The 23,093-nt window shown below is 47.4% G+C and overlaps 1 protein-coding gene across 3 annotated transcripts in view; it reads right to left on the reverse strand.

Annotated features, from left to right (window-relative positions):
- Window positions 1-23,093, reverse strand: part of LOC119393406 (protein Aster-B) — a 108,664-nt gene that overhangs the window by 78,231 nt on the left and 7,340 nt on the right. Inside the window, exon 1 of one of the 3 annotated variants that reach the window (XM_037660401.2) lies at window positions 677-815. The exons of 1 other annotated variant lie outside the window; for it this stretch is intronic. In XM_037660401.2, the coding sequence (XP_037516329.1) occupies window positions 677-765 (89 nt within the window). In that variant the 5' untranslated portion in view covers window positions 766-815. Of the gene's footprint in view, window positions 1-102; window positions 162-676; window positions 816-23,093 lie in introns of those variants that run through there. One more of the 3 variants, XM_037660404.2, reaches the window with a different exon arrangement.

The following is a 23,093-nucleotide window of genomic DNA, read 5'->3' on the forward strand; positions in this document are numbered from 1 at the left end:
GACCCGACGATGCCACACTGTTGACATTACAGAACCCGCTGTTGCACGAATACTAACGCTTCAGTAACAAATTCTGAAATAATAAATACTGCAGCGCCTTACGTGCTCACGTCGTAGACGCTGACCCATTTCGAGAGACGGAACATTGGTCGCCACACGAGTCTTCAAAGTCCCATGGCTTTGCAAGAAAGAAAACCACCAGAAAGTTGCCCCCTCCCCCCCCCTTCAGGTCATCTTTTTACCCGGCATCCCAGCGCAAATAGGAGTACAGCAGCGCCGCATCCATGGCACTGTAAGAAACTCGATGGATTGCGACAAGATGATGACAAAGTGACTGCTCGACGCAAGTGACAGCCACATCTATACCATGAAAAAAAAAAAGAGGTTTTCGAGGTATTCTCTCCATAGCCACGAGCCTTTGTCGTATCCCAAACAAGCAATGCAGCTTCTGACAGTTCCCTAAGAGTAGTGGGCGACAGTCTCGAAGGTATAATGCATCTGCGTGGTGTAATACCCTCAAATGACGTCACGGCTTCCATGTTTCGAACATTACTCATTATGCGACCGCCGGGCTAGCCGAGCCACGTACGCTCGGTGCCGTATATTTCTCCCATGCGATCTACATATAGGTAAACCGGCACTCGCGTTCGAAGTGTCTATAGACAACAATACGTACCGCACAGCTCGGTACAGACCATGGTCTCCCAGGCGGAGCGAAGTAGGCCTACGTGCGACGGCAAGCGTGGTCTCGGAGGCCACGTCCATACTTCGTTTATGAAGTAAAAACGACGAGATACTACACACAGCTGCTTCGATTCTAGAAAACGACGGCGCTGACTCAGACGACGTCAACATTGTCGTTGCCACAGTGCTTTGTTCCGAGCGGAAAAAGCAGCTGCAACGCGAGTCTTAGTGGAACAGCTAGCAGCTTTCAGTCGGCATATACAGTGACAGATACTGCCGGCGGCCCTCACACTGACGCGCACAGTCGAGCAAAAGGCGCGTGCTGAAATGCCGCATCAATCTTCTGTGCAGCGTAGACACAAGCACATCCCCGTCTGCCCGTCGGTCTGCTTATCTGCGGGATTCGACGGCAGGTGTGCGGAATATGCGCCCAGATATAGCGCAGAATACGAAAGGGCGACTCAACGAGAAGAAAGAAACAAAAATAAAAGCACGAAGAAGCGCGGACACGAACTAAGCGTTATAACCGCCACTTAAAACTATCGCACGTGTCATCCGCGAGGTTCGGCGATTTAATGTCGCAATTAACTAGCGACTATCGTGCGACAAGCGAGAGCTGCGCATGTTTCGTTTCGGAGAACAGACCGATCCCCTAATGCAATTTTGTTTTTACAGTGCTCTTTCGATGGGGAAGTATTTCTGTATATTGAAAACAAAAGGATGAGAGGAAAGAGGGGGGGGTGTAGGCGTTATATCGAGTCGAACGTCAAATATTTTCCTGCCACTAAAAGTAGGCGCGTACAGATATAAAAACGGATACAAAATGATACATGTTTAAGCCGATACAAGCAAACCCATTTGATGTATCTTTTCTCTTGTTGTGTAAAACTTGAAACTAGAAAAAAAAAAAACATTCATTGAACAGGCCAGCTTGTCAATGAACAATGGAAGAATCCACATATTCCGCACTTGGCTTACAACGAACACTCAAGGGCCTTAGTGAACACGAGTCGTACGCCCCTGCCCACCTTTTCCTTCTTTAAAAAATGGGAGGCCGCTTTCAAGGATAGCAGTAACGCCCGTGTATTCGGCCGTAACTGAATATGAACTCTTAAAATCAATCGAATGCTTATTTTCGAAATGACGATCTCGATTCCCATTCGAAATATTTCGAGTAGCCATTTTGAAACTTTAAAAAATGTAGAAACCGTAATAATCGCGCAGAATTCGGCGCGAAACGCACGTATACAAGCGGGTCATTCGGAGCAGTTCCGCATGAACTGCGCTCAGCAAAAGCCCCACACACTTGCATACGACGAACCGCTATTAATGGCGCGCCATTGGAGCGTCGGTGCTCGTTGTTCCGTAAATTTTCCCGAGCACGCGATACGGCAACGCTCGTTAGCATATTAACTGAGGCGTATAATTACAGACTTCGGTAAAGGCCGCATACTAGCTTGCCCTGCACTGAGATATGTGGAGGTCAGTGGGCGTACATACTATAATGGCAGGCAGTAAAGAGAGTACGCAGTAGCTCAGTTTTCCCGTCGGCTTTTCAACGCTCCGCCTCATGGGTTGAACACGCTTCCGCCGGCCTCGAAGAAATATACAATATCCCAACAAGTATTGAATATTTATTAGAGCCGTTAGCATACACAGGGTATGTACGATATGGATATCCCCATAGAATGAAATGTTGCAGCCGCATACTGAATCGTATATTGCATCAGGTGCAGTCATCATATGTGTTGAGTACTTCCAGTAAGTATCGAAATGTCAGCTTGGGAAAAATAAAGAGACAAAAAAAAAAACTTGTACAGCTACCTTGTATGATTCTAATCAAAGTGCACACCAAGTTACGAGAGCCGGGCGTCGATCAGTGTCAATGTCGGACCTTTCAAAATAAAGTAGCGCTACGTACGTCTATTATCGACGTCTTTCGAGCGAAGATGTATACACACGTTATTTCGTGAAAGAAAAAAAAAAGAGCTACGAATATGCATACGCCAGACCGAAATGGACGTGCCGCGATGCGCGAACAAATGTCACCAGCAGTAAAAAAAGAGCTAACTAACTAACTAACTAACTAACTAACTAACTAACTAACTAACTAACTAACTAACTAACTAACTAACTAACTAACTAACTAACTAACTAACTAACTAACTAACTAACTAACTAACTAACTAACTAACTAACTAACTAACTAACTAACTAACTAACTAACTAACTAACTAACTAACTCTACTAACTAACTAACTAACTAACTAACTAACTAACTAACTAACTAACTAACTAACTAACTAACTAACTAACTAACTAACTAACTAATGAAGTGAAAATATCACACGGTTCCCTTGCATTCGCCTAAGACGGCTCGAAGGCGAAAGATATATCTTCTTTTTTCTCTTTCCCCGAGAGCTCTGTGCACCTCAGGTGGTTTTGCAGTCCCTCCGGGACATAGGTCGGCAAAAAAATGGAGCTCACTCAGACTTACTCAATGAATACATTTTGCCCTCGGGGCTCACTCGGACTCAGACTCACCAAAATTTTGCTCAAATGGACTCACTCGGACTTAGACTCGCTAAACTTGTTCTCAACCGGACTCAAACTCACCAACATATTACTCAGCTGGACTCACTCATACTCAGACTGACGGCTTGAACTGAGTCTGAGTGAGCCTGAGTGAGTAGACTCATGAGTCCATTAGCGAAAAATTAGCTTTTTTGATCATGGTGGCAATGATCTTTAACGCCAATATCGCATATAATCGGTGCTCCGCGATACGCCCTTTGATCTTACATCTTCAAATATGGGTTACCAATGGTTTCAATCCAGCAAGGATATTTTTATGAAATACGCGACTTAAACGAGATATTTTTATCAAGAAATTCCAAAGAGTTTGCGGGGGAGGTCATGGCCCCTCCCTCCCCCCTAACTCACGCCTCTGATCAATAAATATTAAGGTGGCGCATAAGCACTAATGTGTGAATACACTTGAGTATAAACGTAAGACGATATAAGGCTGATAGTAATGCTGAAGATGAGTAGATAGGACCATAGGTCGGCAGTAAAAGGCGGAGCTCACTCAAGAAATATATTTTGCGCCTAGGGCTCACTCGGACTCAGACTCACCAAGTTTTTCCTCAACCGGACTCACTCAGACTCAGGCTCACTAAATTTTCCGCCACAAGACACACTCGGAACTCAGTCAGACTCGGACTCATGGCCCGATCTGAGTATGAGTGAGTCTGAGTCAGTCGACTCATGAGCGAGTTTGCCGACCTATCCTCCGTGATCAGTCCATTTTTTACCAAGGCACGATGTCATGTGCTGACGTCATCCCGTGAAGTCATAGTGATGACAGCTTGATTACGCCACAATGACGCCACAAAATGTTTGACCTGTGACGTCGTGACGGCGTCATCACATGATGATGATTTTTTGCACCACTTCGTGTGGACGGCGACGGTCATTTTTCGAGTTTGACGCGGCATCTAGAGGCTTTCGCCTTTATGAAAAAAAAATATAATAAAAACGACCATGTAAACACGACAAGCTGTAAGCTCGCTAGTGTTGTTAAACGTTTGTAATGACGGCCCCGCGCACCACGCCACTGTTTAGACAGCAGTCGTCACAACGCGAAGTTCCGTCGCACCATGCGTTGAGCGAAGAATAAACGCCTACACAGCGTCGACGTCACCCTCTGCTCGACCAGAAGGGCTTTCCAGGCGGGGAGGATCAATCGTCGCGGCGGCTGGAAGGTGGTTAACGCCAGAAAGGAGAGCGCCGTGGCACTCCGCCAGTTCGACCAAAGCAAACACGTGCGCTTGTTTTTCCGCCAGCCGTGGGTCTCGTGCGACGCAATCTGGCAGCTTCGCTCGCCACGTGCAACCGGCATGCGCCGCCCGAGAGGGCAGCTTCGTGCAAAGAATACATTGTCACGCGCTTGCGGAATAGTAGCAGTAGCAGTAGTAGTAGTAGTAGTAGTAGTAGTAGTAGTAGTAGTAGTAGTAGTAGTAGTATTAGTAGTAGTAGTAGTAGTAGTAGAAACTTTATATTACTTCAGGGTAATAGGGCGAGAGCGGGTGGGTCGCCTAGTCCAGAGCCCCACTGGCCTATGGAGCTCGCTGGTGCCTGATCGAGCAGAGACTTGGCTCTCCCGATCCTTGCTCGCAAGCCAGACCTCCCACTGCCTCTCGAATGGGTTTCTCCCCAATAAGGCCGAGTTAAATTCGGGTGGCCAGAGTCTACACGCCCACGTTATGTGGAGGAGAGATGGCCGCTCCCAACACCACGGACATGTGTCCGGGTACTGCGATGTCTTTAATGGAAGCCGCGGTCTTGCCAGCATTCTGACATGGGGATGTAATGCGAGAACGCTTGTGTTTGCGCATACAGTGTTGGTGCTTTAGTGATGGTATACAGTGTTGGTAAAGGGTCAGAACATTAAGCTCTGGAGTTTAACGTGCCAAAACCCCGACATTATCGCGAGGCACGCCGTAGTAGAGTACACCGGATTAATTCTGAACCACAAAATGTTCTTTAATGTGCACCTGATCAATACACGGACGATGTACATTTCGCCCGCTTCGAGACGAGGCTGCCGCGGCCGGGAGTCGAATACGCGACCTTTGGCTTAGCAGCGCTACATACTCTATAGCCGCTAACGTTACACGACGGATTATGCATACAGCGTCGACACACAACCAAACCCAGGAGCTTTAACCAGGAAACATCTCCCACAATAGGGCGTCACACCCACCAAGTTGTTAGTGCGAAGGTGCGAGCCATGACATTATATCCTCGGCCCGTATTGCGGGTTCCATTCCTACGCGCGGTGGGCGCATTACGATGTAGATGAAATGAAAACAAAGCAAGCAAATAAACACTGAAAATGAAAGCTTCAGACAATTCCAGCTGGCCTATATTTTCGATGCCCCAAATATGGCGTCTTTCGTGCTACGGGCGTGCGATTTTGGTGCGTTACAAATCAATCAATCAATCAATCAATCAATCAATCAATCAATCAATCAATCAATCAATCAATCAATCAATCAATCAATCAATCAATCAATCAATCAATCAATCATAAATCAATCAATCAATCATACAGCTCTCCCGTGAAGCCTGCCGACCAGTGAACAACAACGCAACGCAAGGCGAAGCGAACCAATTGCATGCAGAATTACAGATACAGGGAAAAAGCAGTCCGATCCACGCAGATACAGCAGCATCAATTAAAATTTAAATAAACTAAAAATGGTTTCAGGTTAGTCGTTGTCCGTCGTATTAGCGTACCCATAGTGAGAAATTCACAAAGAAAAAAAAAATTAACGGCATCTCTACATCGTTACAAGAAAGGATGCGTTTATTTAGAAGGCTCGATGGCGACGGGCTGAATGGGGCGAGGAAGCAACAAAAGGCATCTTTTACCACAGCTCCTCTCTTTCACTGCAGAGGCGCCTCCCCAAACACACAGACATACAAACAAGAATACAGCGCCTACGCTATAATCGAGAGTTCTTGATGTGATAAACCCACACGTGCCTCAATATTGAAGTTATCTGCGCTACGGTAAACGAAACGCCCGATAACAGCGACACATCGACCTCGTACGTATATAGATAACCCCTGGGACATAAGAATCCTCATCTAGACAAGTTCCGTTGTCGAATCCTTTACTCCGTGGCTTCATTGTTTCTCTGACGACTGCTAATCACCAACATCTTAGTTAATAAAAAGAACAAGAATGGAAGCATTGCGAACATTAAAGACAATTCAATGAGCCGTCTGTGCAATGTTCGCGAGCCTGCGTCAATAAGTGGGCAACATACGTATATGCCGTATACGTACCACATAAAACTGCGCGTTGCACTCGCTGTACACCTTGTTGCAGGCTCGCGCTGGAATATATGGCGTGTCGTACACCGCATAGGTTTCTTGAAACCACTGGCTACGTCAGTGGGGGGAGGGAATTTTTTTATATTTGCATGCGTGTATATGCACGCGCACCTACAAACACACGCTTTTCGATGGAGGCGAAAATGCTTGAGACCCGCGTTCTTAGATTTAGGTGCATGTTAAAGAACCCCAGGTGGTCGAAATTTCCGGAGTCCTTCACTACGGCGTCCCTCATAATCATATCGTGGTTCTGGGACATTAAACCCCCACAACTATTATTATTATTACCTACAAACGCACGCACGATTATGAATAACAGGGGGTTAACCTCGCCCCCCTCCCCCCGAAAAATATTTCTGGCTATGTCACTGCTTGAAACGTTCGCATACGATTACAAAGGCGATCCCGCGCGCATTGCCGTGGAGTCGGTGGTGTAAATAACTAATATTAACCGCAAAAATATTAAAATGAAGTTCAGCTTAAAGAAACGAGCACGAAGTCGGAATAGCTCGAGAAATCACGACGCTCGCGGCTAAGCGACGCTGTCATTCACAACGCCGCACGTTCCCGTTCGCCAAATGTTTGTGTTTCCTTCAACACAACCTTCCCTCCATGCATGCTTCCTGTCGCCCCTGTTTCTGTTCCCGTGTTTCGCGCGAAGAATGCACGGAGCTGGCGCGTAGTTTGGCCTTGACGCACCGCTATGCGAGTTAAACGGGCGGCTCCGAAACGCGCCGCCACCAGTGGAGCTCTACTTTTCAATGGGGCCGCAATTGTCGCGCCCCATTGTGGGGTACATTCAAGCTCGCAAACAAGGCGATTGAGAAAACCACGCGCAAGTACTTAAGTATATCTATACACGCGGTGCCTGCCTGCCTGCCTGCCTGCCTGTCTGAATGCGCACGCACGCATGCGCGTATAGACAGAGAGTGAGTTAGAGTCACATAATCTTTGCTCGCTCGTCAACAAGCAATGAAGTGCTCGGCGGCGGCAGGCGCTACTCAGTCCCCACTCGCCTTCGCGCCAATGTCACCACGGGATCACGCTTCTCGGTGGCGACCGGTCTCCGATCAAGGTAACGCGCCGAATGCGAAGGCCACTCTATGGGGCGTCCTCGCAGGTTGCGTGCCTAGTGCGCCTACGGCTGAGAGCAAAAATTAAAGAAGCAAACAGAGGCGATAAAGAGGCAGGGACTGCAACCAAGAACCCCTTAGTTTGCGAGCTCACCGTAAACACGGTGTGCGATGTGTCGTTTGGATGGCACAGTAAACGAGATACGCTGATGGCGTGTAATGAAAGAGTCACTGCACATACCAACATGCCGCCTCCCGCAGCGTCGTGAACGTTACCGGTGACGTAAGCGGCCTGAGTGACGTCAGCCGATACGATGAGCCGAACGCACAACGCTGTTCTTGTCTATAAGGGTACACAGGTACACAACAACCTCAACAGCTTTAAGATTCCACTGTCCGTCGTCTTCGCTGTGGTATAGCGCACGGTACACGATTGGCTGGAACCGTGACCAGCAGATCAGGATCGTACTAATGTTATGCTACGTGGCTCCTGTCATTACAGGCTCCACCATTCCATGGCGCAGTTTTAGTTACAGGGGGAAGGGCATCACAACAACATTTTCTTCTCTCCTTTATTATAGGGTTTCACGTCCAGAAACTGCATGTATAGATTATGAGGGACGCTACAGTGAAGATATCCGCATTAGTGGTGAACACCTGCAGGGTTCCGTCCAAAGAACGTTGCACGAGCGTTTGTGCATTCAGCACCAAATGCAATACGGCCGGCGGAGCTAGGAATCAAATACGCAGCACAATAGCACGTGTACAGAACTATCGCAGCCCGAACGCACATAGCCGTACTATATGCAAGTACCATACTGCCCAGCGCAACTGTGTCCTTAATGAGGACGTATATATGGAGCCGAACTCACAAAACATTCGCATTTAAATTCACAAAGCAAACCGGACAATCGTAGGAGAGAACGCATTGTCAGCGAAAGCGACCAGCAAATGACATATTCGTACACTAACACAAAGCTATGTCTACAATGCAAGTGGCCGCAGCATTCAGAAAAGCTTTTCGTTCGCAAGCGCTATTTGACAATGGGCAGCTGCCTACGATAAGATGGCACCCGCGAAGCCTATTCTTACGTGCTGCTGTCATTGTTAGAGTGACCTAAAATACCGGGACGCACATGTAAACGTCCCCCCCCCCCCTCACATAATCTTCAGACGTATGATGTGTCGTTGGCACTATAATGTATACCTTACAGTGGACGCGAGCGCTGAATTACAGGCATCGCGCATCCAGCTATGTATCTGCTACCACGTGGATGCGTGAGAGATAAGTGGCGACGCGTAAGCTGTCTTCAGCCAAGACAAGCCGACGTACGCCTCTTATTCACCTCGCACAATACGAAATAGAGCGCCTGGTATAGGACTCGCCATTGGTGTAAACGAAGGAAATGTGACCTCGACCGTTTGTGTATATATGGAGCAAGGGCACTCGTTCTACGAGCGCAAACGGTCTGTTGTGATTGGCCTAACCACTTCGCACGAAGCATATACGGCGGTAGCTCTAAGAATTACTGTTTAACAACCTCAAGAGCTAGTATACAGTTGCGCTCAATATGACTTGCAACACGAGAGCACCTGGCCTCACAAGCTTTAAGATCACCCATGGCTTACACTATTCCTTATTTCCACAACTAAACGCTGTCCATCTAACTTGGGGATGATCCCAAATAAGAAAATATAGTTTAGCTGTGCAAATTAAGGCAAGTTCTAACTACGCGCCATCTTTAAACTCGTGAGTCCGCGCGCTCCCGTGTTGCAAGTTATATTGAGCGCGACTGTACGTGCTTTACAGTCCATGCTAGGATGTTGCTAAGGGGTAATTCACAGCTAAGAAGAGTACACCCCATCAATTCAGACAGCAAAGGATGACTACTGCGCAGGTTCCCGCGTTATTTCTACGAAAAGAAGAAATACTTTGTCGCAGGGAGCGCGTGAGCGCGTTCGCCGAAGAACTGGGAGCCATCCTAACGTTTCAGTACTTAGGTTACCGCTAATAAATGTCGATATCAACTGTGAGTCTTCGCAGGCTTTTTACCATTTGCCATATATTTAACACGACTTTACTGAAACCAGCCGGCGCGTCGTGTGCGTCGCATGTCTATGAATAGCCAGAAATATGCGGCACGTTTTGTCCTGGGAAAATGTTTCAATTGGCCCATGCAGTACCAAATTCACGTCACCCTCGGCTTTGCATCCAGAATAACACAATGGGAATGCTGCATGCCGTTTCATCGAGGAGCCGAACCCGGGACCTTGCGTTCTACCAGCACGAGTGACACATATAACGACATAGTCACGGTATCTTAAATGCTTCGATTCCAAGAAATATCTCGCTTTGCCATAGAAACCGTTCTCGCTGCCGTAACTGAAAAGCGAACAGAACAGATTAGCAGCTTGTAACTATGACAGCTGCTTACGGTAACAGCAATATTATTAATAGAGGAATTTTTGTTATTTCCAAAACAGCAAATAGTTGGCACGGAAAAAAAGAGTTGAAAGCGACACAGGTAAACCAGCAAACCGATCTCCATTTTACGATACGCGGACCTGGCTACCACGGTATCGAGGCAGCAGCCGCTAATTGAAATAGAGAAAAGGTGCCTTACGTACGCGGAAGCGCAACTCTTTCGAGACAAAACCGTATCGGCCGAGATGGCGGCCGCAGAGAAAGACCGAGGAGGAGAAGAAAGGACGAAGGGCAAAGTGTCGCGCAATTCTGAAGGTCTCCGCCGATCATTGAGAGCACGAGAGAAATTTATGTCACAAGGAAATGCACAGGAGTTGGGCTTCGGGTGGTTTTACTTCGCGCATTCTTATTCGCGTAGGAGGCAGAGAGGGAAAAAAATGAAATAAAGATAACAGTATCGTTGGCAATGGAGACGCAGAGCAGATGACACCTACACACGGGGAAATGCGACGCCGACGGATCTTGCTTCTGAGGGCCGGCAGCCGCTAGAGACATGCGTCGTCGCAGGAAGGGCTTCGACTACACGTTTACGGGATACGTACGATCGTGTTGAGCCCATTGTTCTGTATAAGCCTTTGACGACAAGCGTCACGTGATGGCACGTGGTTTGGCCTATACTACGTTCGTGACAGCTATAAGTTCCCACCGCGCACACACTTCCTTCTTTTTTCTTTTTTCCAGTTTCAAAAGCAAATTTCCTCACAATCCATTGTTACCGACTACAATGGCAGCAACGCCTACTGTTCAATAAAAAAAAGTGCGAAATCTGCATGCCTGTCACAATGACTCCCTGCACAATTGATACGGTCGCGGAACCCTTTTACATCCTTTACAGCGTTCTACAATCTAAATATACATGCACGAAAATCTAGATGTGTCTGTACTTCTTAGTATTCATCTCTTTACTTGTTACACGTGTGTGAAACAACGTCTTAGGTATATACCGTGCTGTTCTAATTATGAAAGTTATCTCCGTTTTATGCGCCCGTAGACGAGTTCTCGCCTTGGCGTCAGCGCTAGCATGACGACGCTAACAGGAAGAAGGGGAAAGAATAAGCGGGTTGAGTGGACGAACTGTCGTTGAGAGCATCACATGAGTAAATATAACCGTACAAATACATTAATGTCCTTCGGCGGCGCTATTTCTTTGCAGTTATTTTTATTACAAGCATTACGGCAGATGGGGAGCAGCTCAGCAAAGCAAGAGGCGTTGTCTCTTCCCCACAGTCTCCAGTCATCTCACGCGAGTGAGGGCGCTCGTGAGATCGTACCCGCATGCGAGCAAGCGAAAAAGCAATTCCTAGTAGCGTCCGTAAAGAGCTTGTGCCGCAACTCCTTTCCGACGCAATCACAAAGGGGCAAAGCCGAAAGTCGTGCGCAACACACCGGCAGCAGCGGCTACCGGCGGCCAAGCGTGCCGCAGACAATCCAGAGGGTCGATGCCAGCACGCCGCGTCCCTCACCGCCATCACCGCACTGCGTTCCCACCGCGCGAACCTTCCCGGCGAACTGCGGCGGAACCAGTTCATGCTCCTTGTCGTCAAAGGGGTCCGGTCGCGTCACCACCGCATCGGAAGAGCCCGAGCCATCGCGCGCTGCAGAGCGTTCCCGTACTCGAAACCAGCTGAAACCCTTCCTGGCCTTCCTTCCCCAAGACCGAGACACGATTTCTGCACGTTCTTCCGTCACGGTCTGAACGCACCAAATGTGTATGCCGCCATCCCGGAGCACGCGGCTTAGGTTACATTATAGAGCGTGGGGGCTGGGGGGGGGGGGGGGGGGGGGCGTGTCAGCTGGGGGCGGGAAAAATAAGTTCTGACGTAACAATAAACAAAAGGAGAGACGGCCGCTCAAGGACAGCACGAAAAAAAAAAAGAGGGAGGAGGGTGGAAGGACGGGCGACGCGGCCGCTCCAGACGCGAAAGGAGGCCAGTCAGTCTCCGTTATGTCGAGTCGCGGCCTCTTTGTCCACCAGAAACGCCAGTCGGTTGAACGTTGCTGAGCGAAGTCATCGCGAAATAAGCGATAACGGGTTTCACCGTGAGCAAGGGAGAAAGTTAAGCGCCGCTGGAATCTGGGACGGGTCAAGGGAGCCAACAAGTCGCCCAAGCACCCGTTGCGGACATTGGTATAGCGATGAGAATGCACGGTCTATATGAGCTCACGTTGTGACGCAGCTCTGTGGAGGTTCGATTCAAGTTATCCATCTTCCAGACAAATATCATGGTAGGAGGTCTCGTTGAACGCATTGTAGCAGTGCCCTATATGCTGTAATTCTTCTGACGGAGTGGGATATAGAAAAGATGGCGTGAAGGTATTACTAGGTATAGTACAAGACTAACGAATTAAGGAAGGTAGTTCCGAGGAATCAGACAACAAATATTTGCAAAGTGCATTTGCTTAATCTCAAGAGTGGCTGAGACAAGAACAGTTCTGAAAAAACAATGTGCCTTGCCTTTTCAAATGAAGAAAAAAACTGATCAGACAATTTTTATTTCTTATCAAAGCTCGTTCCGCACTCTTGAAGCTGCAGACTCCAATAACGCATTGAAACAACATCGGACCGTAGAGTACCTATATCATACCGTAAATTACGAATATACAAGTAGGCTATGCATGAATGATCATAAATAAGTAAGCTTACAAAGCGAAGGATTTACACAGGGCTTGCTTTGCTCTATGCCTGGATGGGGGAGGATGCTGGCCGCGCCACATCGAGGCGAGAGAAAACGCAGCTGTTCGTACAGCCAATACTTCCGTGAGGCAAAAAATAAAAAATAAGAGAGTGCAGCGTATGCAAAGCAGAGAACTAATCATCTCCTCAAGGCCAGGTGAGCTTATTGTGCGATGTATGGCGGAAGCAATGAAGCTCGCATTTAAACAAGCAGGCATCCATGGTCGTATATAATCAAACATGCGATAACGAATGCGTTATATTATCAAGATTCTGTCATGGCTGCTGTCGTTATACCGCTCACGTTTTCAATAGGTCTGACATTATTTATCGTAGAGAATACGGAAACGATATTGTCTCGTGACCGCATGCTGCTCGTTTAAGAATTCAAAGCACCAAGTTTCTTTTGTGTGTGTGTGTGTGTGTGTGTGTGTGTGTGTGTGTGTGTGTGTGTGTGTGTGTGTGTGTGTGTGTGTGTGTGTGTGTGTGTGTGTGTGTGTGTGTGTGTGTGTGTGTGTGTGTGTGTGTGTGTGTGTGTGTGTGTGTGTGTGTGTGTGTGTGTGTGTGTGTGTGTGTGGTGTGTGTGTGTGTGTGGTGTGTGTGTGTGTGTGTGTGTGTGTGTGTGTGTGTGTGTGTGTGTGTGTGTGTGTGTGTGTGTGTGTGTGTGTGTGTGTGTGTGTGTGTGTGTGTGTGTGTGTGTGTGTGTGTGTGTGTGTGTGTGTGTGTGTGTGTGTGTGTGTGTGTGTGTGTGTGTGTGTGTGTGTGTGTGTGTGTGTGTGTGTGTGTGTGTGTGTGTGTGTGTGTGTGTGTGTGTGTGTGTGTGTGTGTGTGTGTGTGTGTGTGTGTGTGTGTGTGTGTGTGTGTGTGTGTGTGTGTGTGTGTGTGTGTGTGTGTGTGTGTGTGTGTGTGTGTGTGTGTGTGTGTGTGTGTGTGTGTGTGTGTGTGTGTGTGTGTGTGTGTGTGTGTGTGTGTGGTGTGTGTGTGTGTGTGTGTGTGTGTGTGTGTGTGTGTGTGTGTGTGTGTGTGTGTGTGTGTGTGTGTGTGTGTGTGTGTGTGTGGGTGTGTGTGTGTGTGTGTGTGTGTGTGTGTGTGTGTGTGTGTGTGTGTGTGTGTGTGTGTGTGTGTGTGTGTGTGTGTGTGTGTGTGTGTGTGTGTGTGTGTGTGTGTGTGTGTGTGTGTGTTTTGCATGCTCTGCACTACATAAATGATCACTGAGTGCCGAAAGGCATATATAGGTAAAAGTGCTTGATTACGAAAACTGAGTCAAATCAGCGGTTATAATCCCCATAAAAATAACTCTTCATATGAAAGGACACCTCCTTCTTCCACTCAGCTTGTTTATCACCTTTACGCGTCTTCTATACGCTGACACCGCACTGTCATACAGGCACATCACTTAACACAGCCGATAATGAAGAGATTAACGGGACACGGCATAGAAACATGCCGTTTCTGAAGACGTCACTTATAACAGGCGTGTGTGGTGCCCATATACAAAAACAAAGCCGGCCACGCGTCTGTAGTACATGCAGCCGCCGGTTTTCTTCGAGGAGGAACAAAAGCTTCCTTAGAAGGAAGCTGGTGTCAGCAAACGCATAGCGGCGTAGCGTGAAAAACAAACGTTCTCAACGACGCACGGATCGAACCTCGCACGTGTTTTCCTTTCTGCTGATGGGCCAGACACAGAGGATGCGTGCAGGAAATGCGTCGCTCGTGGTTTCTGAGCGACACGTGCAGCCGTGCCTGCATACAATACACGCGCATGCGCATCGTCCGCAGTGTATAGCTAGCAGTAGCCGTGCTTAGCCGTAACCGTAGTCAGCTTAAACTGCGGTTAAGGCTGTCCTTGTGACAGGGGTATTACAATTCGTTATCGTGCTGTCCATTGGTTCACCACCTGCTTCTCTCTTCGTATATTTATACGGACATCATATATGGACACTGGGAGAGATGGGCCATGCCGCTGCAGTTGTCTGCTGTTTTGTTAGTTTAAATATGAGTGAGGCGTGCGTGAAAGAATCACATGTCTCGTGATAGCGTATCTTTCCTTCTCTCTTTCTCTCTGACAATAAAGGCAGCAGAACTGCTACGAACGAACATTGCAGGAAATGCAATCGAGTCTCTTCCAAACATAACAGATACGTGACGTGCACGCGCTGCCGATCGTAAAGTTAGAAAAAAGTGCATTATGTGGGTAAGCCAGTATATAAATTTATCTAGATAGTGGTGCTAGTGGTCACCGTTCTGTATACGGTGACCACTACGAGCGCTGATAACGAAACACAAGGTTATAAATGTGACGACGAGCCGTGCGTATACTTCCGTTTCGATTATCATACTCTGATAGCGCGCGATACAACGCCAATTTTATTCTTTTCTTTTTCTGGGAATATACACGCCGACACAACTATATGATCATGCATGAGGCACGCCGTAATTCCGGATTAATTTTGACCTTCTGGGATTCTAACTGGCCGCGTGTTTCGGGGTATTTCACCCCCGCCGAAAGGCGGCCGCCGTTGCTGGGAATCGAACCTGCGTTCTAGAAGTGAGTACAGTGCAGCAAGCCGCTGAGCTACAACGGTGGGTTGTTTGTGTTCCCATTGTCACCGACTCGGCAACAATCGAGTTCCCAGCTGCTGGGGTTTTTTCTGGGTCAGTGTATATGCATAGGCAGACCTAAGAACGTTGACACCACGACCACGTGGCGCGTGAACGCTCAGTAACGAATGTCAGCCACGGCTGCAGCGCACGAAAGCGGAGCCGCGCATATATTTAAGCGCGTGCACGGTGCGCTCTTTACCGGCACAGGAAACGCGCCGCATATGACTCTTGACTGGTATGCGCACCCGGTGTTCCCCCGACCGCATCACCAGAGCAACGTCCCGCTTTCATCGCACACATCCTCCGTATGTATACGGCACGCATACAATAAACCACAGAACTTCGCAGCGACTGTGGCGACTTCAGGTCGCGCGTCTCGTGAGTGTAAGGCTGGCGAGCTCACTATTTATGCGTAGTTATAGTTCCAGTTTAAAACAATGTATACTCTTATAGAGGGAGAATTAGATGGGTAGGAAGAAGCAAACAGACAGATTGTCAAAGACACTGACTGTCATTTGTTTTTTCTCATCCGTATCTGGAATCGCAGCTTTTTTCTCGCACCTTGAAGGTCGCGATACCGCAGTGCTGCGAGGACAGTATGCTTACTGTTGTCTTCTTCACGACTATCATGATTCTCATGCTTTGTTGTTATCAATCAATCAATCAATCAATCAATCAATCAATCAATCAATCAATCAATCAATCAATCAATCAATCAATCAATCAATCAATCAATCAATCAATCAATCAATCAATCAATCAATCAATCAAATCAGGCAAGCAAGCAAGACAGGATCACGTATACAGCGACGCCTTTCAACACAACGGGTCCACAGAGCATGAAGGATCGCAAGCATGCATGGAGCTCCCGTCAGTGAAGTGTAACAACTGACATGGACCACGCCGTATAACACTACTATGCATCAGCAATTCATTGCTGCTTGTAAAATTTAGCGCGCACTTCAGACATTTAAACAGCTCAGCAATTAGCAGCAGGAGGCATCCATATGGAAGTGCCACGGGGAGTGATCTCCTTTCGTTTAAATCTGACTCACCCACAATAACAACGACTGCTGTTAACTATCTGGTAACATAGTACTACACGGTATAAAGGGGCTCACAATACTATATAGCACGCGGCTCCTGAACTCGGTGACCTTTTCCGGTTCACTGAACTGCTTGCTGCGCGGTCCGACGCACCGCCAGCCGCACGCGCGCGCGCTCTGCGACGCGCAACAAACGGCGACGATCGGAGCCATCACGCAGAAGCGTCGCAGCAGCAGAGCATACGCGACGCGACTGACGGATGCTATTCCGAGCAACGGCTGGCCCAGGTGCCACATATAGCTGGCACGAGCGATGCTTGCTCGCTTATATCCCCATCTGAAAAGTGCACCCCCCGCTAGGGTGTTTCGCATAGCCCACGATGATGACAGCCTTCCGGGACTTCGCCGACCGCGCAGCTGCTGCGACTCGGGGCGCCAACCTGCCTTTCTAAACTGAAACGCGGCATTCACAGTGTCGGTCAGGGTCTATATACTTATTGGCTTATCGATAAGAAATATATATATATACATACAAGCTTATCGATGCTCGTTGCTGAGGGCTAGCTTCAGGTTCCATACTTTCGCGTTGTCAAAAAAAAAAAAAAAAAAAGAAAGCACGCGTTCTCGGAGCTGGCGACCAGTTCTGGGATATACGACAGGCCGAATATGCCGCCCGAGTCAAGGGACTCAGAGCCGCCACCTGATGTCACCAAAACCAAAAACTCCCGGCCCATTCTTTTCAATACAGTTTATTTCTTCTTCTTACTATAATTTACAGCGCTTGTCAGCTCCCAATAAACTTATTTGTGAATGGCATTATTTGCTGTACGGCCCTCTTTTTTTGTTTTGCGCGCATGTAGGCAGATACAAACAAACAAACGCTTATACAGTAGTTTTTGCGAAACCAAATACTCAACCTAACAGGTTCATACTTGTTCCGCGCGGAAAACTTTCGGAACGCGCGAAGACACCCTTGAAATTAGTAGGTATGTATACACACTGACGTGACAACGCTGCGCTCGACAGACAAGTTTCAAACACGACAATGTATAGGACAGGTATACATCAATAGTGCGACAGAAACAGAGGTACGAAAACAAAGCGACAAAAGCGAAAGTGCCTGAAAGGCTTGTTTGCCACACACACCACGTGGCGCTTTAACGCAAACCCGGAAACAACTGCTGCAGGAAACGAGCCCGCGGAGAACGTGGTCTGTTGTACGGTCTGCACCACGAAAACATTTACAGCTGCAGCCGCGAGCACAGCAAAATTAAACGAATGCGGCAGTGCTGTTGGAGACATTATGAGAAATCGCGACACCACAAAGTTGGCCACACAAGGAACGTCTGATCGGTTTACGTAGCCGACGACCTAGAACCTGCATTCAACGAAGCCATAGCGCTGAAGACACAGGTACCAAGGAAGGGGACAGGACGTGCGCTCCGTGGTCCCTGTGTTTTCTGCGCTATGGCTTCGCTGGATGTACCAAATCAACTAGCCCAAAAGACTTATAGTGTACTGAGATCATCTCGAGAGCACTTTTGTTACGTCCTTGAAGTCCAAATTATTCCGCTAAATAGATAACGTCATCCAAGCAAGTTATTGCACATCAGAAATATAGCACGCGCAGAGACTCCCACTTTTTAAGTTAAATAATAATTGTTGGGGTTTAACGTCCCAAAACCCCTTTTTAAGTTACTCACGGCCGTTCCGTGACGTGTACAGTCAGCTGCGGAGTAAATGGCAACATGCAGCAGTTGTAAATCAAAGTGAAATAACTTTAGCTTATACTAGGGTAGCTGTTTGGGCTTGTTGGTTTGGCATGACACAGGTTGAAAGCGCAAAAGACGAAGACAGAGCTATATATGTGGTTGCCTGGTTCCGAATAAAATACTGTTGTAAGTCAGCGCTCGTGTGTGTCAAGCCTCTTCTCTGTCTTCGTCTTTTGCGCTTTCAACCTGTGTTTAGCTTATAGTTTTGCCGAATAAAGGTTATGTATTTATGGTGGTTTCCTTAATTGCACGTACAATATTCCAATATATTCCAATTACTATTAATTCAGTGTAAGACTTCCTGCTCGGTTTTCATTTACCGTTAATTCAAAGACTTTATACTTACGTGATAAAGTTTACTCTAATTCAATTACATGATAACCGCGTCAGGGAAAAAAACTGAGGCAGGAAACAGCGGAGCCCGTCAATCGAATTGTTGTGAACACCAGCGACCTGGTGCTATTTTAGGCCCAAAGCGCACCCGTTTGTTCAGGGCAACGACACGAATGCTCTTGGCACGCACAACTATCATTCCGCGAAAAGACATGACGACGTTCTTTCAGGATGAGATTTCAACGTAGCCGGCCTTACAGGTACTTGATGAAACCTCTATCTTCTGCATGTACATCCTGCAAGTGGCACCAGGGGACGTTGCCACGTTCTCCCTTCCCAGTAAATGTACCGTATACGTCCACTTTGAGGAAGCGATGACATTAAAAAAAAAAAGGAAAAAGACTCGGCACATCATCGTAATGGAATGCAGCACACAGCAAAACAACCAGAAAAGGGACCAGCTTTCAGATGCGACGGAATTGTAAGCGTATGGAAGTTTAAAGGAGTACTGACACGATTTTGAGAAATCGCAAAAGGGACATTTCTTGTTTCCTTCGTAAGCAGCGTTAACGCTCTCCACACACCGGAGTCAGACGATACGTATAAAATATTTTACTTTGACTTTAAAATTTTTGTCGCTGAGCATCTGCAAGCCAGCCCCATCGCAATGAACATTATCCCGACGAGTCAACACTGTTCCACTGAGTTTGCGAACTCTGTGTCCTGCATGCAGCCTAAATCGCAGAAATCACTGTCGGGGTCCCTGGACGACAATTCCCTCATCGTTGTTGACGTACACCACGAGGAGATGACAGATCTGCCGCAAGTACGTCGCGAGTAGCTGTCTCCCCGTGACATCACACTGCGATGACACGATATCGAAACCGAAAGTGTTTTTATAAGGTAGCGGTATTAAAAATATATTTTATACATTCCCAGGCACCACAATAATCTATTTAGGGTTCTCGACATTAGTGTTTTCATTTAGGGCAACAATCAGAAAATATTTAAAATTCGTGTCAGTACTCCATTAACGGGTCAACAATGCAGAGAGCTCGAGAAAAAAACAAAAACATGTATAGTATAGTTGAAAAAAAAAAGCAAGGAACAGATTGATAGTCAGAGTCGTTACTGGCATAGGAAAACCTGACAACGTAGAGATCTAACCTTAAGTAACGTAACCTAACCTAACCTAGAGTACTTGAGAGAGGGAAGGCAGATAGATACGCAAAATACTAGGACGCTACAGATGAAGCGGCCCATCATTAGCTCATCCCCCCCCCCCCCCAAAAAAAAGGATGCGAACTGAAATCATCCTCAACACCCCTTCATAACTACAATTAATTTTTATTTATTTATCTTTCTTTCTTTTTAGGTGGCCGCAGAACGACGTGGAGCACGTGCAAAAACGTTCGCGCACTTAAACTCAGGTTCGGGCTAAATAATCACGGGTAGTCAAAATTAGAGCAGAGTATCCTACTAGACAACGCGTATCATAATGAGTTGTTTTAGCACGGAGGACCCAAGGGTTCAATTTAATATTATGATGTTTACCCCTACCTTTCCGATGACTGCAACTGTATAGCCACCGTGGCGCTGCAGCAGTCAGTCACCATTGGTCATAAGATTAAGCTTATCCTTAGAAGCAGCGAGCGAACGCAAATAAACCATCATAATCAACACGCCAATGAACACAATATGGGGGTGGGGACAAAAACTGAAAATTGGATGAACAAGACAAATGACACACGTCGAGCAAAGCGGACGAAAAAACAAAAAAGTCCACGACATTCCATGAACCATTCGACGATGAAATTGTTATTGGGATCATAGCGCTGAATTGCCAGACAAAAATAAGGACACGCCCTATATATATCTGATGGTGAAAAAGTTTCGGTGATCCCAAGGCCGCCGATTCATCAGCTCTTAATGATTCCTGTACACGTAAAGCGCGCGCGTGCGTGCGTATGCGTGTGTATTTGGTCGTGATTGCAGTGATCAGTCTTATAACTTGTTGACGCTTCGGACGCGCGCGGTTTGTGTATGTGCATGTGTGTGCGCGCGAGAGAGAGAGAAGGCCCATTAAGTGACAATTTAACGACAAAGCCCGTTAAAACCACGCAATAATGGGCTGAACCACAAATCGACCCAAAAAGGTTACGGCTGCAAAACCTGACCAGATTGTGAAAGAGCTCACAGGCGAAAGAACAAAAATCAAGTCAAGCGACGTCCCTTCCCGAGGCTACAGCAATCAAAGACAAAGAAACCACCGGCACTTTCATGTCTGCGAAGCGTCTGGAGCCTGCCCAAAACGAAAGAGAAGTCAACCACGGCGCCATACAAATGCAGAAAGTCGCACTTTCTGAAGCGCGTCACGTTTGTCAAACCCGCTCTTCAGCTACACTTGCCGCGGTGTATGTAGCAGGTGGCCCGCGTCTCGTTGGTCTGTTACGGATGAGCGGCTCGGACGCTTTCATCCTCAGCGAGCTGCGGCTTCCAAGCGCCGCGGTCGTTGCGTAACAATTGCTTCTGAACTACCTGGCCGGAAACATTAGAGACGGCGTAGCCGCCGACCTCCCTATATGAGTTTCATTTCTTTTGTTTCTCTAACGGCAGCTCTTAAAAAACGCGCCGGGCAAAACTATAGCCTCAATTGCAGTGCGCCAGGAAAGCTGCTGCATATGTGAAGCCGTAAGAGCGCGTGAATGCGAAAGCTTCACGAACGGAAGTTTCTAATCGACCTCATTTCGCTCAGCTGGAGGCGGTGCTTGCCTGTGCTTGCTTTTACCTTGATATTTTGCGCTTATAACTACAATATATAAAGAGAGGGAGAGAGAAAAAAGACAAGGAGCTGAACCAGTCAGATGTATACGGTTTGCCGCATTGCATGCAGGGCTATATGGACAGAAACACTTGAAAGATAACAAAAAAAAAAAAGCGAAACAGGACAGATGACCTATAAAATTCTCTATACAACATACGATGTTCGGCTACTGATGATTGTTGTAAGGCGCGAAACAAAAGAAAGAGACAAAAAAGGCTGTCATGTACGTTCTAGAAAGAAAATGCAATGCCTGAGAAGTGTATATACCGAATAAAAAATAATGAAAAAAAAAAGTCACTACGAGTGGTTTAGCCAGCGCCACTCATATACCCTCAACGCGCAATTCAAGGTTGTGGGTTCGGATCCCACCGACGACGGAACGGGTACTTCTTTATCAACTTTAATTCCTTTCAATTTACGTCATAATTACCACACTACAGTTAAAGACAGCAATAAATGTCCCCTACGATTTCCTTCGCCTAACTGTCTGTTGGATTCGCTTTTCTTTTTTTCTTCGCTAAGTAATATCACCACACCTTGGCAGTTTAAATGAATTTATAGCGTCGTTTCTATTGGGCAGTTGCAGAACATTGCTCTTGAAGCGCTAGCCAGTGACCCTTCCCGCACGTCAGCACCAATGGAATAGGTCTCGCGAGCGATGTGCAAGTCGCGCAGGCTTTGCCTCGAAAGACCTTTGACCCAACCTTCAGAGTTCGAGTACAGAGAGACAGTCGTCTTGGAGGGCCCCGGAGGAAAATAACCCCCAATTTAAGCGTGTTTTGCTTTGCTCTGCAACGTCTGCTGCTGCGTAGATAAACGAAAAAAAAAAAAGCGACGGTCGCTGACGCTGCAGAGAACATCGAGCGTTCCTTCCTGACGTTTGCGGGCTTCCACCTGTAGCACGACCGATAGTTTGACGACGTCAAAATGGTTAGGAATGCCTGTAACGTCTGTCATGCGCATTGTCAAGTAGGCGACGGCTTAGGATAACACAGTAAGTTGACGTATAGGGCCGGCTTCCGATAGTTCACGTTTGAGACATTTCAATGGTGGCGATGTCTGAAAGTGTGAAAGCGACGGTGAAAAGGAGCATTTACATGGATTTTCGACTTTGCACAAACACTGGCTACCACGCATTTCCGGCACGCAACAAAAGTAATGACGCGTAAAAAAGTGTAGTTAGGCTTGGAAACAAATATATGAGATGATTAAACTCGATACTAAAGTTAGTTTCGGAATGCTGGCCCGAGCGTCATTGACATTATGTTGGCGTTATGAGACCGTAAAACGGCATGACGAAATGCCTGTGGTCTCGATGTCGAGTACACTCTGAATCAGGTCAGGGGCGTATCCGGGGGGGGGGGGGGGGGCACACCGGACCCGTGCCCCCCCCCCCCATTTTTCCCCATGGAATAAAGAGGACAAAATGACACATCGACCCAATGTCGGATCAAGGAGGTGCCCCCCCCCCCCCCTGAAAAAAATTTCTGCCTGCGCCACTGATAGCCGCGGAACCGGACATTTTTCGTCTGGCTTCCTGGATATAGCCAGCACTTAACCAGGACCTGGTTAAGAGTGTACAACGAGCCAATGTTTCATGACATGACGCATTTAACACATGGGCAGCGAAAATAAAATTGGCTCGCGGGAACAGGTACTATAAATCATTTATATCACTCTGAGGCTTGACAGCA

This window comes from Rhipicephalus sanguineus, chromosome 5 (assembly GCF_013339695.2).
Source record: "Rhipicephalus sanguineus isolate Rsan-2018 chromosome 5, BIME_Rsan_1.4, whole genome shotgun sequence".
NCBI lineage: Eukaryota > Metazoa > Arthropoda > Arachnida > Ixodida > Ixodidae > Rhipicephalus > Rhipicephalus sanguineus.